The 17,193-nt window shown below is 44.7% G+C and overlaps 1 protein-coding gene and 1 non-coding gene across 2 annotated transcripts; both read left to right on the forward strand.

Annotated features, from left to right (window-relative positions):
- The first annotated feature begins 339 nt into the window (after nucleotides 1-339).
- Nucleotides 340-15,854, forward strand: TOMM20 (translocase of outer mitochondrial membrane 20). Its single transcript, XM_006183980.3, has 5 exons — nucleotides 340-600; nucleotides 4,305-4,351; nucleotides 6,551-6,632; nucleotides 11,278-11,420; nucleotides 13,066-15,854. Exons 1-5 carry the CDS (start codon nucleotides 480-482, stop codon nucleotides 13,108-13,110), a joined length of 438 nt encoding a protein of 145 aa, XP_006184042.2. The 5' UTR covers nucleotides 340-479; the 3' UTR covers nucleotides 13,111-15,854.
- LOC116667433 lies at nucleotides 970-1,104 on the forward strand. The gene has a single exon (XR_004324308.1). It is a non-coding gene; the product is annotated as a small nucleolar RNA SNORA14 (small nucleolar RNA).
- Nucleotides 15,855-17,193: the final 1,339 nt, after the last annotated feature.

Genomic DNA, 17,193 nt, shown 5'->3' on the forward strand with positions numbered 1-17,193 from the left:
AATTAAATTCAAACAAGAGTCATAGGTTGCCTGGATTATGTAAGAATAAGACAAAGCATTTGTCGTCAACGACCTTCCGGCTTTGACACGAGCAAGGAAGTCAGCGACACGTCTCCGGAGCATGCGCACGACGGCCGCGCGCCGCCCTCGTGACGTCACGCCCCGCGGCTTCTAAGGAAGCGCGCACTCTCGCGCAAACTCCCGACACCAACGCGAACGGCGGCGGGAGGCGCCTCGGGGACGACGCCTAGGCCCCTGCGCAGGCGCAGAAGCGGCGCGGGCGCCTCTGCTCAGGCACTGCCGCGGACGTCCCCGAGGGCCTCGGCAGCTGGAGCCGGAAGTGACGCGTGCTCTCTCTTTCCGCGTTCCTCGCGGCGGGCGACGGATTGAGCCGTGCAGTCGGCTCCGGGGTTCGCGGCCAACCGCTCCTCCGCGGGCCCCGCCGCTGCCGCCGCCGCCCGCTCCCTGGTGAGGAGAAGATGGTGGGCCGGAACAGCGCCATCGCCGCCGGCGTGTGCGGGGCCCTCTTCATCGGCTACTGCATTTACTTCGACCGCAAGAGACGGAGTGACCCCAACTTCAAGAACAGGCTGCGAGAACGTGAGTGGCGCCGGCCGCGGGCCTGCTGCTCCCTCCGCCTCCTCCTTGCCCGCTGCACCGTCCCCGCTGCCCACTGTCCGGGCCGGCCCGCAGCACAGCGACCAGGGAACGGCAATGGCGCCGCCCGCGCTCGTGTGCCCCGCATGGTTCCCTCCATTTTGGAGGGAAGGTTTTTCCCATTTTGTTTTCCTCAGGCCCTTTCTGCAGAGTCGTTTGTCTTACAGTGTAGAGTGGGGGTTGGGACTCTGTTTTTTATCTTTCTAAATCTCTGTTCCTGATGCGAAAGTCGCGTTTTGGGGGGTATTTCATGAATTTGTGCCGGAGACTAAGGCCGCATCCCCAACGCCGCATCGTTCTCAACCAGTAGGGTTGCATTCTTAAACCCTCTTGGTAGCGTCGCCGTAAACGCTTCCAGGATATGAGTGAATGCTACAGAAACTGCAGGGGAGTCCAAAGGGCTGCGCGTCTCCTGTGGCTCAGTCTTATTTCATACCTACGACATCTTTTAGGAGAGACTAACAAGAGGGAGAGCGTGTCACCGAAACCGTTGTGATCTTTGAATTTCGGGGGTACATACTCGTTTGCAACAAGAAGAGCAAATCTGTTGCTGTGAGAAATTGTTTCGTTAACTTGTCTAAGTTGCCCAGTCAAAATAGTTACTGAAATTAAAATTGATAGGTAAGTTATTAAAGCCCCAAAAGTACAAAGAAGTGATTATCCCTATTTGAGTCACGGATTCATTACGCTATAATGTCATTTTCCGTGCTCTGCAGTCACGTGGCTAGTGACCACCTTATTGCAAAGTGCTGATCTTCCATACCGTGCACGTTATATCTAGGCCTCTTCTGTCTCAGGAAGAAAGGGACATAGGATAGTTTATTTATGGTTAGGTAGACTAATGGAAATAATGCTGTTTTGAGTTCAGACACGGGCCCAGGTTAGTTACAGATGAGCAGCATAATCTTGGGCTTTCCATCTACAAACTATACCCCCCCCCCCCGACTTATTAAATTGTCAGACTTTAGTTAGTAGCTGAATAACCTTGGGCAGCTGACTTTAAGCTGTGATTTCACTCTTTTGTAAAAGGGTATCATAAATGTAGAGTTTAATACTGTACCTGGCACATGGTAAATGATGAATGCTAAAGATTGTTTGAGTTTAATTATTATTTGCTGTTTTCATTAGCAGGTAAAACTTAGGGTAATTTTGCAATGTTTAAAGGTAATTGTATAATTGGCTGATTTAAAGAACTTGAAGGTGTTTTGTATTCGTGGAATGGAATTGATTGTGGTTTAGTTAATTTTGAGTTTTTCTAGCCTAATTTCCAGTAGAGTATTTACATCTGTGATAAAAGGGCATAGCTTTTCAAATTGGTGTTCCTGATTTTTTTTTAAGGAAAAGAAATTTAAATTTAAAATAGGTTTGAGGTTAGATCTTGGATTCCAATTTATTCAGATTTTTTTTTTCCATAGTAAGATCAGATTAGCAGGATTCCTACAGAATAATTTTGATCAATTAAATAATCACTAATAAGTGAAAGTTAACCTTTAAATGACAGTGCCAGCTACAGATGTTTTTCATTATACAGCACTGAATAAAATGATTCATCATTTTTAAATATGTTCAGTAATCTCCTTATTTAAATGAATGCTTTAAGAATGATTGAGATTTGAGACTTTGTGTAAGTTCGTGTTTTGTATTTTTAAAAACAGGGTCTGTTTTAACCTGTTAGGTTTACACCGTAGCACTTGAGACTGATTTCTAGCAAATATTGGGCTGATTTGCTGATTGAATCAAGTGTAACTCCTTGGTTTTTAAGTCTGTTACTGTATGATACTGTCTCTGAAAATAAGTTAATATAACAAGTTAATTGTCTTATGAAAGTAAAGCCAGAATTTTAATCTTACTGGTAAATTTAAAGCAACTAAGGGATCTTAAAATTTGGTAACTGCATCAAACATATCCAACAGCAATCACATGTTCTCTATTTTAAAAAAAAACGGAGGTTGGAAACTAAGTTTTCTCTGCTGGGGTTCATGATCATTTGTCATTTTCCATAAATTCTGGCTTAGCAAATTGCATCTCTCTGTTTATTCCACAAACTTGCCGTTGTTCATTTTCTATTGATGGGAGTGTCTTCTCTGCGGTCGAGAGTAATGTTTGAGTTCACATGCTCTGAAGTTCGGCCATCTGGGTTTGCGTCCACTCCACCACTTACTAGTTGTGACCCTGGAAATTTTTCTCTCCTGTAGATGAGAATGATAATAGTTCTAGGGTTTATTGTGAGGATAAAATGAGCTAATTAATTTTCTGTTGAAACTGCTAAGACTATTTTAAGCCTTAGAAATGTAGCACTTTATGTGATCTGGGGGTTAGATCTGGTAAGAGACGCTGGTCTAGTTAAACTCAGGTTGTAAAGGTAGGTCAAAAGCTCCCTGACCTTAGTAAATTAAACCCATGTCAGCAGTAAGGCTTCCAGGTCACTGCCTCTTTAGTCACGCGTTGAGATTTGGATTTGTAGAATGCTTTAAGGTTTTCAGAGGACATTTGCCTGTTTTATGGCTTTTGTTTCTCACAGTAATAAAGTTAAGCTTGCCTTAACTTTTTACTTGTGGAAGATCACCCAGGTAGTAATAGAGCCTTACCTTTCTGAGCTATGCCACGTGGTTATTCTCCAAGTCATTTTTAGTGACTGTTGAAATTAACTTCTTCAGGCATTTAGCAGAGCACAGCCCCTTAACTGAGGAGTTGGTATGGAACTGTCTCAATACCAAATGCTTATATGTCACATTTTTAACCAGGCATTGTTTAAAAAAAAAAACATACATTAACTCCTGACATCACCTCTGTGAAGCAGGTGTTGCTCCTAGACCAGTTTTGTGTACAGAGAGAGAAAGGCCAGGTTAACTGTAACTTGCCCAAGGTCACAGGGTGGGGATTCCATGGGAGATCTGGGGTGTAAACGGAGCCCAGGTCCCTGGTGCCAGCACCCTTCACGTGGGGCATGCCGTACTGTTGTTCAGCAGCCACCTACAGCACCGCCAGCGTCCTGTTGTTGGTGTGGTTTTAAACAACATCGCTTATCCTAAGATTTGTAGTATTTCATATCAAGAACAAAGCAACTTAGAGACTGGGCAGAGGTTTTTTTGTTTTTGACTAGCCAGCAGTAGTTCAGTTAAGAATTAAGCAGTACATTTCTGAGCACTCCCCTTGTTCCCCCCACCTCTTATTTTTGCCAAATGCATTAATACTTTAAGAAAATTTCTCTAAGGCTGGTTTTTGTTTGTTTAAGAATGCCAGGTGGTTTTCAAGATTCAGGAAAGGTGGAATCTTTCCTGTTTCAGTCATAAACTCTGTAGCAGCAGTGGCTTAACTCTTGCTCATGTTTCATGTCCTGCGTGGTTTGGGCTGGGGGCTGAGGGCCTGCTCTGCTTGTGGGAATTACTCAAGAGATTGCGCATCGACCTGGCTCCGTCCTGTGAACTACTGATCCTGGTGCCCCAGAGGCAGGGAAGAGGCTCCTGCCCATAGCTCATTGGGCAGAACTGTTTTTATGACCCTGACAAATCACAGGGAGACAGAAGAGAACTTGGGTCAGGAATGTTTTGTTAATAGGATGAATGAATGAGTGACTGCCGCGGCAGTTAGACTTCTTTGATTCCCATTTTAATAATGATAAAATGAAAATATTCCATTTCTTGCAGGAAGAAAGAAACAGAAGCTTGCCAAAGAGAGAGCTGGACTTTCCAAGGTAATACTCGGTCTGGCTGTTTGTTTGTTTGATGTACTATATTCTTGATAGAAACAGTTATTTTAAAATCCACTTCAAGTAGGTATTTTGAGAAAGCTAATTGATACCAGACATTGATTTTCCATTTTAAAGTATAATTTGTTGTTTTTAGGAATGGTTATTAACTCTGTTCAACTACAGATTATCCGGTCCCTCCTTAATTTTTTTGTTGGCCATAACAGCAGACGGCTTAGTGTGCAAACAATATTTAAGTGGCAGTAGGATGGTGGCCCTAGAAAACATTTACTCCAAAAGGTTCAAACTTTCTCACTGAATTGCTTTAAAATAATGAAATAAAACATATATTAATTTAATTTTTCTTTCTCCAAACTTTCTTGAAAAGAACCACATGCTTTTCATTTCAGAAGTTATGTAAGATTATTCACGCCCACTGATGCAGACCACCACCACCTGGCAGATTTTTCACCTTGTTGTAATGTGCAAATGGGGACGTAGGTTTTATTATTTTTTTCTTTTCGTAGATGTGTGTTCATGATCATTTTTAATTACTACATAGATTTATCTGCTTGTTAAAATATGTTGGTGTGACATGTGTAAGTAAATGAAATGTTAATCATCATGCGTATTGGTCTTCTTTTGTTTTGAAATTAGATTCATTGTCTGGATTCCCAGTACTTGGACCTACTGGATCAGTAGCGGTTCTCCCCGACCGCCCCTTCTCTTTTTTTTGTTTGGTTTTGTTTGCGGGGGGTGGTCAGTGGAGGTATTGGGGATTGAACCTAGGACCTTGTGCTTGCAAAGCATCCGCTCTGCCACTGAGCTATATCCCCCCCTCAAAATAGTGGTTCTTTTTAAAGCAAGTTGAAGCAATGAAAAATTAAATACATGAAGTTATAGTTGAGTAATCAACACAGACAACTGACTGGACATGATAATAGGTGGGCCTGAGAGGCCACCACTTTGTTTTCCAGCGTCCCTTTCTGAAATATGTACTATGTTCACTATGTTTTCAACAGCCTTTTCTCTCTAAGGGCTTGGGAGAATGGGTATATTACAGGCACATCTCGAGAGAGCGCAGGCTTGGTTCTGGACTGATGGCAGTAGAGGCTTTCTCAGTAAAGCAAGTCACATGAGTTTTATGGTTTCCCAGTGCATTATAAAAGTTAAGGTTACACTGTACCATATTTTATTAAGTGTGCATAGCATCATGTCTAAAAAAGACATATCTTAATTTTTTTTTAAATCCTATTGGGAAAATTGCACCAGTGAGACTCAACACGGGGAGCAGCACCGTGTCTGAGACGTGTAATAAAGTGAAGCACAGTAAGGCGGGCACGCCTGCGCAGCCGTAGCCCCAGTGTGCGTTTTTAGATTCAGGTATCATACCATTCTTGCCGTATGCTGGGATAGCCAATGAAAGATGCTTCCACTTTTAGAAATTTGAATTTTTCACCTCTGTTGCTGATAAGAGTGTGTATAATAGTAGTTAAGAACCAAAAACTTCCATTAATAGAAGTCTAGGCTTTTAAATAAAAGGGGACTTTAATACTAGGTTTATATTTTTTACAAAGATAATGCATGCAGCTGGTGGCCTTATGTTGTGATAATCATTCAATCTGGTAATACGTAACAAGCTGCAAAACAAAACACAGAGATGCAAACTAACTTAAATAAAGCTGCTTGTTTGTAATAGCAAAAAAAAATTAGAAGCAGCTCAAATGCCCAGCAAATAGGTCACGCTTCTACAGTCATACATGCCTCTGTGGTATATTTATTGCCATTTGCAAATAGCTAATCCTTTAGGTGCGTGTCAAATGTGTACAAAATAATGTTGGATGAGAAGAGCCAATTGATTAGTGATACAAAAATCTACAATGGTGGTGATCAGAAGTTAAATTGTAAAGTGCATGTTGTATGGCAGAAATACTTAACACTTTTTACTTTAGGTTTGTTCACGGCTTTCTAAGGACTGCTCAAATGCCAGTTTGTTCAGAGTGTTTTTTTTTTCTTGTATTTTTTTGACTGTGGATACTAACCTAAACTTCACAAGTGGTGTTGAAGAGAATATTTTTCTTTTTTTTTTTAGAATGAACATTATTAAGTTTTCTGTTTAATTTTTAGTGGCATGATTTTTTGTGTGTTGGTTGTATCCTTGGCATAATTTTGGTATCAGTTACTAAATAGCCTATTTCCAAACAGTTACCTGACCTTAAAGATGCGGAAGCTGTTCAGAAATTCTTCCTCGAAGAAATACAGCTTGGTGAAGAGTTACTGGCTCAAGGTAATAATCATTAAAAGACGAGGATTCACACTAAGACAGATTTATGGTGATGGGGTTTTTTTTGTGTAGTATGGCTGTTTTTAAAGGGTGTCCTGGCAGGTAGATGCAGCTCAGTGGTAGAGCACATGCCTGCCATGCACGAGGTCCTGGGCTCCATCCCCGGTACCTCCACCAAAGAAATAAGCAGACAAACCTAATTATACCTCCCCCATAAAATAAGATTAAAATTTTTTTAAAGTATTCTACATATTTCAAGACAAGTTTTTAGGCATTTAATGAGATTAATAAGTAATCTTAACAAATTAGGTTATTCTTCAGTGGCGCAGGTACAGTTGCCTGTAATATGCAGCTAGTGACTGAGGGGCATCTGGGAGTACACGTTCCTCAGCGCCTTCGCCTGATCTGCAGGTCTTTTTCCAGGACTTACAGCAAGGACTGTAAGTCCCAGGGGAGGTTAATTGACCTGATCAGTGTCACGCAGTGAGTTCCTGGCACCTGATTGCGGGACCAGTCAGGGGTCTGAATCTGATCCAGCTGAGGCTCTGCTGTGTGCATTCCAGCAGCAGGACTGAGAACAGCACTATAGTGAATTAAAAGGACCAAGCTGACAGATTTGAGGGCTGTAATTTGTCCCGTAACTACTAGAGTTTTAATGTATTTATAAACATTACTGTCAGTTTGCTTTTATCTCAAAAGTAGCTTTGAAGTAGTTGTCATTAATAGAAATAGTGTCACGTGTTAACTTGTTTTTTGTTGTTATTCTTGTTTTGTGTGTGTATGACTGAAACAACTTGTTTTTCTTGGTCTCACTTCCACATCATAATAGATTTAGACAGCATTGAATTGCATGATGCAGGTCATTTGTGGGGTTTGGGGGTTTTTTTTTCCCTTTAATGGGAAGAGATTGAAAGTTTAAGACGGTGGTGACATCATTACTTTTTATCACGTGACCCCTTTTACAGAAAGTAATTTCAGGGGGGTGGGGTGGGGAACTAATTGTCTTTGATTTGAATGGTATAGTAATTAATAAAAATGAAAATGCCTTACTAAAAAATAATTGGCTTTTTTCTACAACATTATGAGAAAAACGCGAAGTTCCATCAGTAGTAAAGCACTTAAGCCCTCCTGAGCATTGTTCGAGAGGCTGTGGTTCTGTTCCTTGAATATCTGAGGGAAAATGTGCATGTAGCATACGTGTGTCTGAGGGTGTAGATGGCAGTGTTTCAGTTCATGCAAATTCTCAAAATTGGTTATGTTTATAAAGATGTCTATTTGATGCTATCAGATTTTTCTCCAAGCCCCCAAAATACAAACATCATATAAAGTGGGTTTACTTTTAATGTAAGGTATCAGAATATAGTGCACTCCTAACTGCGTGTGTTTGGGTCATCTTGGAGCCCTGCGCACTGTGGCCATCTGTCTGTCTGACTTGGGCTGTTAGATACAGATTGACAAGGACAGCTACTCTTGGGAGCAGGGTGGGTGGGGGTCGAGGAAGGACGGGGAAGAGTTACTTTTCCCCCAAGCTCAGCCCAGCACACCCAGGGTTACTTAACTCAGCTGCCAAGCTGCCTTCTGGTGGAATCTACCAGCTGACCCCAAGGTAGAAGATGCAGGTGGTTAGAATTGGGGAAAAGGTCAACATCAGAGTAAGCCAGGAGAGCAGAAGCTGGTGAGGTGGCGAGCTTCATCCAGGGTCTTCCATAAACGTGCTCTGTTAAGTGGGCAAGATCCCCTCAGAATATGTGAGCAGGCTCGAGGCTGCAAGAGGAAAGGGTGTCACCGGCACTGAGTTGCTGTGGCAGTTCATTAACTGTTAGCGTGCTTAGAAATGCTCAGAGGTGTCTCAGAGAGCCCCTGTGATCTGCACGTCCCACCGGTCCCGGCCCTGCTTCCATGTAATAACCAGAATTAATAGCCTCAGGCAGCCATGTGATCTCTGCTGCCTATAAATTCAGTGGCAGGAGGATTCATCGGCTGTGTGGCATCTTAATTTCCAAGTCAGTGGAGCCGTTGTGTCCCCTGGTGGAAGTCCAGTCCCACGCGGAAGTCCTAAGTTTTTTCTTTTCCTTTTGTGGGGAGGGGGAGTAATTAGGTTTGTTTATTTTTAGAGGAGGTACTGGGGGTTGAACCCAGGTCCTCGTGCATGCTGAGCATGTGCTCTGCCACCTGAGCTATACCCTCCCCCTATATTCCATTTTTAATGCTTCTTTGTAGAGTTAGGCCTTCTTCAGCTTGAGTGTCTCAGTCTTCTAATTTCCTCAAGCGAAACTGTTATTTAGCAGGCAGTTCTCTTCATTTACCAGTCTTCAGTCCCTTATTTGGTCACATTCTTACTCAAGGATTAGAAAACTTTGTGTTTACTGGTTTATTATAAAGGGTACGACTCAGGAGCAGCAGATGGAAGAGATGCATAGGGCTGGAGGTGAGGAACTTCAGTGCCCTGTCTGGATGTACCTCGATGTGCTCACCAACCCAGAAGCTCAAGAAACAATTTCGTGACAGAACTTGCTCAGTTCCACCTAGAGAGTTACAGATGGCACAGTCCCTACATTATAATTGCTCACAAACTGAGATTAAAAATAAATGAGCAGGAGAACCAATCAAGATGTCTGTAAGTGCAGAATGTGAGCTAGGTACCAGTGGTGGAAACACTTCGAGGTCTCCTTCAGGCTGCATGTGTGAGTCCCCCGAGGGGAGAGGGAGCACCCTGCCCGACAGTGCAGCCGCGTCCGAGGGTCCCAGAGGGCGACGCCAGTCTTGTGACAGTTGGTTTGATCTTCCTGCGCTGTGTAATAGATGGATCATATGACGCTTTCGACGCCGTTGGTATTAACAAAAGATACCACGTGCGATCTGGCTAGCCAGTTGGCAGAAGTTGTAGCAACGTTACTTTACATGGGAAGGAAGCTCACTGTGACAAGTTGACTGATGAAGGTTGTGTCGATGTATAAATGTCTTCTGGATGTACAAGATTGCTGCTGGATCCGCAGGAAAGGTAGCTGCCAGTGTTGATTAGGTTCAGAAGAGATTTGTTCATACGCAGGAACTGCTGCCAGCCCAGCCCACTTCCCTGGGTGGGGTCCCTTACGATGGGCACTATTATGACGTAACTTCAACCCCAAGAAAGTAATTGTCCAGGCCGGTCACGATGGTGGCTGTCCTCACGGGAGGGAAGGACAAAGTCCTGAGAGTTCGGAGGAGGGAGAGTTCACAGAGGACAGGAGGGTTGGAGGGTGCTGTGTGTGCATCCGGTTCATCACTCATTCGTTCATTCCAGAAACAGTCTCTGGGGGAAGGGTGGGTATCAGTGCACACTGACTGCTCTGTCTGCTGGATACAGTTTTTCAGGTTCTCACAACGTCATCTGACATGAAATAACAGAGACAACAGAAGATTATAAACTTGATTGTCAGACGGACTGGAGTTCAAATCCCAGTACCACCGCCTTTTTAGCTGTGGGTCTTGGGAAAAATATGGTGAACTTCTCTCAGCCTGCTTCCTTATCTGTCACATGGGGTTTATAATCAAAGAATTGTCCCCAGGATTGAAAGAGTTTGTAAACCAGTCCACATCAGGCCTGGCACAGAGGAGGCGCTCAGTAAAACTGCTGGCTCTCAGGGCAGGTCGGGTGGTGGCTGAACTCATGGAAACCTGTACCCATAGGCAGCTGGCACCTGACAGCTCACTGTGTTCACACTTTTACCCGAGAGGTGTCCCAGCCTATTCACAGCAGCCAGTCGGTAGAACAAGAAACACCCCTTACAGACTGGCTAGAGCAGCAGGGGCGACCGTCACAAGTACTTCTGCGTGTCATCAGCTGGCACATGTCCTCGCCAGAGCACGCAGGGTCTGGTGGTGGAGACGTTCTTACAGACACGGTGCCTCTAGCTTGTTTCCATAGCAAGATATGCAGCTGAGCCAGTGCATGGGGGAGAAAAGGGAATTCAGAGGGATGGTCTGAAGGCGTCTAGAGTCATGAGGTGCTTTAGCAAAGGCTCAGAACACGACAGTTTTCTCTGGTCTTGACTTGCTTCGTGGTAGGCCATCTCACAAAGAGAAGTTGAATAGGGAGGAAGTTTAGTAATTTCTCTAATCTTCCATTTCTTCATGTAAAATGAGGATACTGCTAGTACCGAAGTAAAGATTGTTACCAGAATGGTGTGAGCCTGTTCTTCTGCGCCACCAAAGCAGCGGACGATGCAGGGACGGTGGTGGCCGTGTGTCGTTACGCAGCGTCACTGTAGACACTCGCACTTGCGCGTGGTGACGTGTGTAGTGTAAGGGGTTACAGCGAAGTCGGGCCCGTCCACCTCAGCCTCCCAGTTCTCATAGAAAGTAGTTTCATTCTTCGCAATTTCTTGTGCAATCTTTCAGAAATACTGTGTTAACAGTAGTAAAGAACGTTGCTGCACCTTAACTTCCCCCTTTTGTATGTGTAGTGGAGACACTTTCACATCAGTACATATAATCTGACTGGTTCTTGTTACTGGTTTTCTTAATCGTTATGTGAAGGTACCAAGCTGTTACTTGCACGATGGTTTTGGTCCGTATCACTTGAAGATTCAGTGAAGACTCTGGGGTTGATTTTGGACAAAGGCAAAGGCTTTTCCAGTTACGTGTTATGTTTATGCGCGTCTTCCAGGCGAGTATGAGAAGGGTGTGGACCACCTGACGAACGCGATCGCCGTGTGCGGCCAGCCGCAGCAGTTACTGCAGGTGCTCCAGCAGACGCTCCCCCCGCCGGTGTTCCAGATGCTTCTGACTAAGCTGCCCACGATCAGTCAGGTAAAGGTTTGAGATGTTACAGAGTAAGTGAGGAGAATTTAAGAGTTAAATGTTTAGGGACATGACATTTTAAAATGAACGTAGCAAACATGGTGATATCATGAAAATCTCTATATAGAACAGTTGTTTCATAGTGTTTTGAACACTGCCCGTATGGTTCAGAATCGTATCCTCAGACATAAATCACCTGGCGCTTGCCCTGAATTTTTAAAAAGGCAAGATTTCTGAATGAAAATAGGATTGGGGCGGTCAGTGCTGGACGTTTCCTTCCCTAATAGAGAAGCATCCCGGTGAGGGCCTGAGATGTGGTAGCTGTGCCCCGGAGGTCAACCAGGAAGCGGGTCTCGGTGTTAAATCTCAGGCCTTAGTATTCAGATCCCAAAACTCAGGCCACTCCGTGAAAGTGACTTTCTAAACTTAGCTCTCTGCCTGCTCTTTCCTGAGACCATGCCTTCAGCTTAGTGGCCTGGCAGAGGACAGGGACAGGAGCCAAGCCGGCATGGCCTGGCAGTCAGGTAGTGCAGGGCTGTGGGTTCCTTCTGACCTCACTTGTCTAAGGGCCCCAGCGTGCCCGCTTCTGTCAAGGTGGGCTCTGAGTTTGGAGTTACTGACTGCATCCCCATTTATATAATAGATTAACCGTAACTTGAGTTAATTAAAATGCATTTCATTTCTTTTTAATTTTTCTCAAGGAGCCCAAGTTAATCTACTTTTTGGAATACTATGCCTATTAAAGGGATGAATTTCCACAGTTGGTGTGATTAAAAATTAGTAAAATGACCGATTAATTCTTTAACGTGATCTTTATTCAAATAGATTGGAAAGGGACAAAAGGAAAATAAAAAGTCCCACAGACTTAAGGGAAAGAGCTGAAAAACCAAGGGTTTGGTTTTAATCCTTTTTATTTTAGACTGCGGTGGGCCCGTCTATTAACAGCATCCCCCCTTTACCGTTGTCTGCTTTTCGAAGGGCAGCATGGCAGTGCTTTTGGAACACTGACCTGAGGACGATGTCTCTTGCAGTACAGATGAGTTCAGGATGAAGCTTGAGTTCCCTCCATAAGAATGGCCTCTTTTGCGGGGGGAGGGTACAGCTCAGTGGTAGAGCGTGTGCTTAGCCTGCACGAGGCCCTGGGTTCAATCCCCAGTGCCTCCATTAAATAAATAAATTTCCCTCCTCAAAAAAAAAAAAAGCCTCTCTTACTTAGGTCACTCTTCCATGTTATCTGGAAATGTGTTCAAAACGGTAATTTTGCAATACTGTATCTTTTCTTTGTATACTGACTATGAACATTTCCAGGCCAAAAGGAAAATGTTCGGAGAATAGAATGATCACTGAAGCACTAATCAGTATTCCTGGTTCATGTGGGAGTGAGAAGTCTTAAATTCTGTCTGGTGTCAGTTATGTAACTGACAAATACCTAGCGTGACAGAATGCTGTGCCTCCTTTGTTAATTTGAACTTTGAGGTGGGGCTGACAGTGCTCGTCACTTCTTGGAGGATGACAGTGTGTGAGACGTTGCGTGCTGACATCTCAGTGTGGGTAAGCTCTGGGAAGACTTGCCACAAGAGCCTTGTATGTTGAACTTAGCATCCTGACTAAATGCTAACGGTATTTTTAAAATTAAATTTTTTTTTTCTTTCAGAGAATTGTAAGTGCTCAGAGCTTGACTGAAGATGATGTGGAATGAGAAGCAAACGTCAATGTAATAAGCTCAATTAAAAATATTTTTTAAATCCTAACTGGGAAGATGCGCAGCTCTGGGGGGAGAGGGCAGGTGTGCTTGCGTGGACCGTCCTGCACTGAGATCTACCACAGTTCGTCTTCACTCTGTGTAGATCCATTGGTCTGTTTTATTTATTTTTCCCAGTGAAAAGTGTATTTTGATAGAAAGCTTTTCATTTTATAAATACACTATGAGTTACTGAAATATGGACACTGTTTACTCCTAAGATGTGCAGTTAGAATGTACATACAACATCATGTAACTGACATTAGAAACACCCAGTGCTCAGCTTTGAAAGATTGGCCAAAAAAAGTGTAGAAGAAAACTGAAGAATGCACATTTTTTTAAAAAGCTCTTACATTTTGCTATAGAAAATTGGATGGAAACTTGATTGTATATCTCAAAACTGAGCATTAAAATCTTGGAGAGAGTCTTCCTTTCCGGTTAATCTCTTAGATCTGTGTGATGTGCTGCGCTAACACCTTCCGCCCGCCGTGCATATTAGACTTGTGATGCTTCGTTCAAACCGGTGGGCTTCCTGTGTTCTGGATAGTTCTCTCTTCGTATTTTAGGAATAAGTAGTTGCAGGTGGCACCAGGATCTAGATCTCTGCACACCCTGGTCCAGCCGAGTGAGCTTCTCCAGTTAACGTCTGCCCGCTCGCCTCTTTCGTAACACGAGGGGCCTGGTTACCAGTTCAGAGGCGCCCCTTCCAGCTGCTGGTTTCTTTGGTTCTGTCCAGTACCTTCACATCCCCCTTTTCTGAGGGATGTGTCTGGGCAACCAGCCCTTGCTTTTTTTTTTATACTCTGAATTTTGCATGCTTGCCTGACTTAGTATTTCTGAATTGATTTTTTTTTTTTAAGTTATAACTTGTGGTGATTTTTTACTGAAATCATGGTTCTGTCACTACTTCTGTAAACTAATCTGAAACTTAACCTTCAAGGTACCTGGGATGATACGCTTGTAACAGTGTGTGTTCCCCTTTGCTTCTGCCTTCAGTGTCCTTCCTTAGTCCCCTTCCAGCCTGGTTCATTGATCTTGTTAGGATGAGAACGAGGTGTCACCTTGTGGCTGAAGACTTGCAGAGAATGAAGGTAACGGGAGCTTTTATCCTCAAGATAGAGACGTATTACCTGCAGCCACAGCCAACATCAGAGCTGAGAATAAAGACCTGGGTCCTTGGTGGCGTCTGTTGAACTAAGCAGTGTTTCTCACTGTACAGGTTGCCTTTATTCTGTGTAAGTCTATGGAGAGACCTCATACTTTTTCTATGTAGACCTCATTCTTTTTCTTTTGTTTTACCTAAAAACTTTCCTTAAGTTTAACCTCGGGTTTTTGTGGTGGTTGCGATACTGCAGAAGTAGTTGCCTGCCTCTGGATTGCTGCGCAGCCTTGGGGAAATCCACACACACCTATGAACCTGACCTCCGGTGTTCCCATCTGTAAAATTAGAATGGCAGACTAGGTCACTCGCATTTAAGGACTCTTCCTCAGGAACCTTCCAGGTTCACGATTCCTGAACCCTTAAACATTGTGCTTTTTTTTTTTTTTTTTTTTTTTTTAGTGACACTTTGCATGCTTGTGGGTGGGTGAGGTGGGGTGACTAGTACAAACGGGCTGGTTAGTCCGTTGTCCTAATCGGATCCCAAATCCAAAATAGTATAGTGGTGACGGGTCAGTGATGGATCGTGAAGCTCGGAAACGTCTTCTGTCCTGCACGTGCCCAGACAGCGCGGACCAGGCAGTCGGGAGGGAAGGTGCACCTGGTGGGAGTCAGAGGGGATGCAGTGGGGAGGGAGCGAGGGCAAGAGAGGATGGACTCGGGGTGGGGAAGGAAGGGCAGGGCGCCAGCGGGGGTGAGGGCTCAGCCTAGACCTGAGGAGGGTGACGACGAGGCGCCAGGAATGCTGTGGTGCAGCCCAGGCTGGGCATCCTTTGGTTTCTGAGAAATAATCAGCTTCGATCTAATGCTTACTGAGAAGGCAGTGACATCCTTACTGTAGAGCTGATATGTCAAGTACATCGGATTTAAATGACAGCTTTGGTGCTTTAAAATTAGCTCCCACTTGTGAAAGCTGGCTCTCCACAGGTCCTCTCTGCCCTGGACCCATACTTGGGGAACACTGTTTCCTAGCTGGTCTCCCACGGCAATGGGACCGGGCGGGAGTGATGCTGGCCGGGTGGTGCCCCCCAGGAGGTGCACAGGGTGACAATAGCTGGGACGTCCCGTGTGCTGGCGCTGCCCACTTGTCTGAAACCTTTGGAAATGGAAATGTGAGTGCACAATGGCCTGCGTCCTCTGCCAGAGCCCTCTTGTTTGCTTCCAGTTTGCACTTAGAGCGACAGCATAGAAAACGGGCTGACCTGACAGCGTCAGTGCTGTTGCAGTAACAGATGGGGAGAGCTCGGGTTCCCACCTACCTTACGGCGTGCACGGCCTGTGCGGCGTGCACCGTGGGCAGTCAGCGGACGTCGGAGTCCTCGTCCCCCTCAGTGAGTTTGGTATTTATATCATTTTGTCTGCCTTTCTGACCTTTTCAGCCTATGGACCAGAGTGTTTAATGAAATGTCATTGCAGAAGAGATCTTTGAGAAAGTTGGTATATCATGCAGATACACAGAATTTTCATTTCTTGTAACATAAAAAATGCAGTTTTATTGCTTGTGCCTCAGCTGTTTAAGTGATATTAAAGGGCTTGGAGAAAATTTTGTCTTGGTGTATATTTGCAGAAGTGAATTCTGACTTACATGACTCAACGTAGGGGGACCTAACTTCCTCAGTTAACACTCCTTTGAGAATGTTGACAGCTGTGCTGCTGCTGCTCCGCAGGAAAACGGGCATTTATTTGCCTTTGACTTCAGGGGGTTCACTCATCTGTGTCAGCAGGTGAGGGTTCTGTGGAGGGCGGCTTGCCTCCTTTAGGGGTATGGAATCACCTGGGAGCCTTGTTAAAGCCGGTTGAGGGGCCTGCACATTGCTGGGTGGCAGGTCTGAGCCGGGAACACACATCGACCAGCATTTCTAGCAAGTTGCCAGGTTTTGGTGATGTTGCTGGTCTGGGGTCATGAATGTGACGGTGATGCTCGGTGGGGAAGTGGAAACTGACTAGAAGCCCAGCTGTGTGACTGTCACCGGCACTCTGTAAAAATGAGGTGGGGGCTGAAAAGGCCTGCCAGCTGGTTGGGAACACCCAGTAGTACCCAGATAATGATCTGAAGCATAAAACCATCAGTTATCAGACTTTATAGGCCAGTCCATTTAAAGATACTTCGGGAAATTTTTTTCAGAAAATAGTCAACTAAGGAGGGGAGGGTGTAGCTCAAGTGGTAGAGCGCATGCTTAGCGTGCATGAGGTCCTGGGTTCAGTCCCCAATCCCTCCTCTAAAAATAAATAAACCAAATTACTCCCCCAAGACAAAAAAACACAGTCAGCTAGATGAGTCAATCAGGCAGAAATGACATTCCCTAAGCATTGTAACAGTTCTAAAATTTTTACTCCGCAATGCATCTTGCGGTGATTCAAATGGGTTTATTTTCTCTTTTTAAAACACAGGTTTTTAAATAAAATATATATAATTGTTACAGGTTTTCTTCACCTACAACTGTGTTCTGGATATAGTCCAGGAGGCATTTCGGAGGTACTGAATTCTTTAATTTCCACCAAACAGGCATGCACTCTGCCACTGAGCTATATACCCTGCCCCCTCTAAGGGCCATATTTTAAAGACCCAGTAGGTTTTCCTTGCACTCTGCCCAAATGAAAGGACTTTCACAATAATCAGTAACTCACTGTCCTCCAGCCCCCCTGCCCACTTAATTAACCTGGTGCATGTTACCACAGACAGCCTGCCTCAGGCCAGCCCCGGGTTCCCTCCCTCCCTCCCTCCCGGATGCAGGCCCAGCTTGGTGAGACTGGGCGGGGGGGGGGGGGGGGGGGGGGGGCGCGGGCGCGGCCCTACCGCCCGGCTAAGTCCCGAGGGAATGCAGTGGTGGTCTCTCCCCTGAGGCTGTATACTTGGACTTAATTACCATATTGCGTCACAA

Source organism: Camelus ferus, chromosome 11 (assembly GCF_009834535.1).
Source record: "Camelus ferus isolate YT-003-E chromosome 11, BCGSAC_Cfer_1.0, whole genome shotgun sequence".
Taxonomy (NCBI): domain Eukaryota; kingdom Metazoa; phylum Chordata; class Mammalia; order Artiodactyla; family Camelidae; genus Camelus; species Camelus ferus.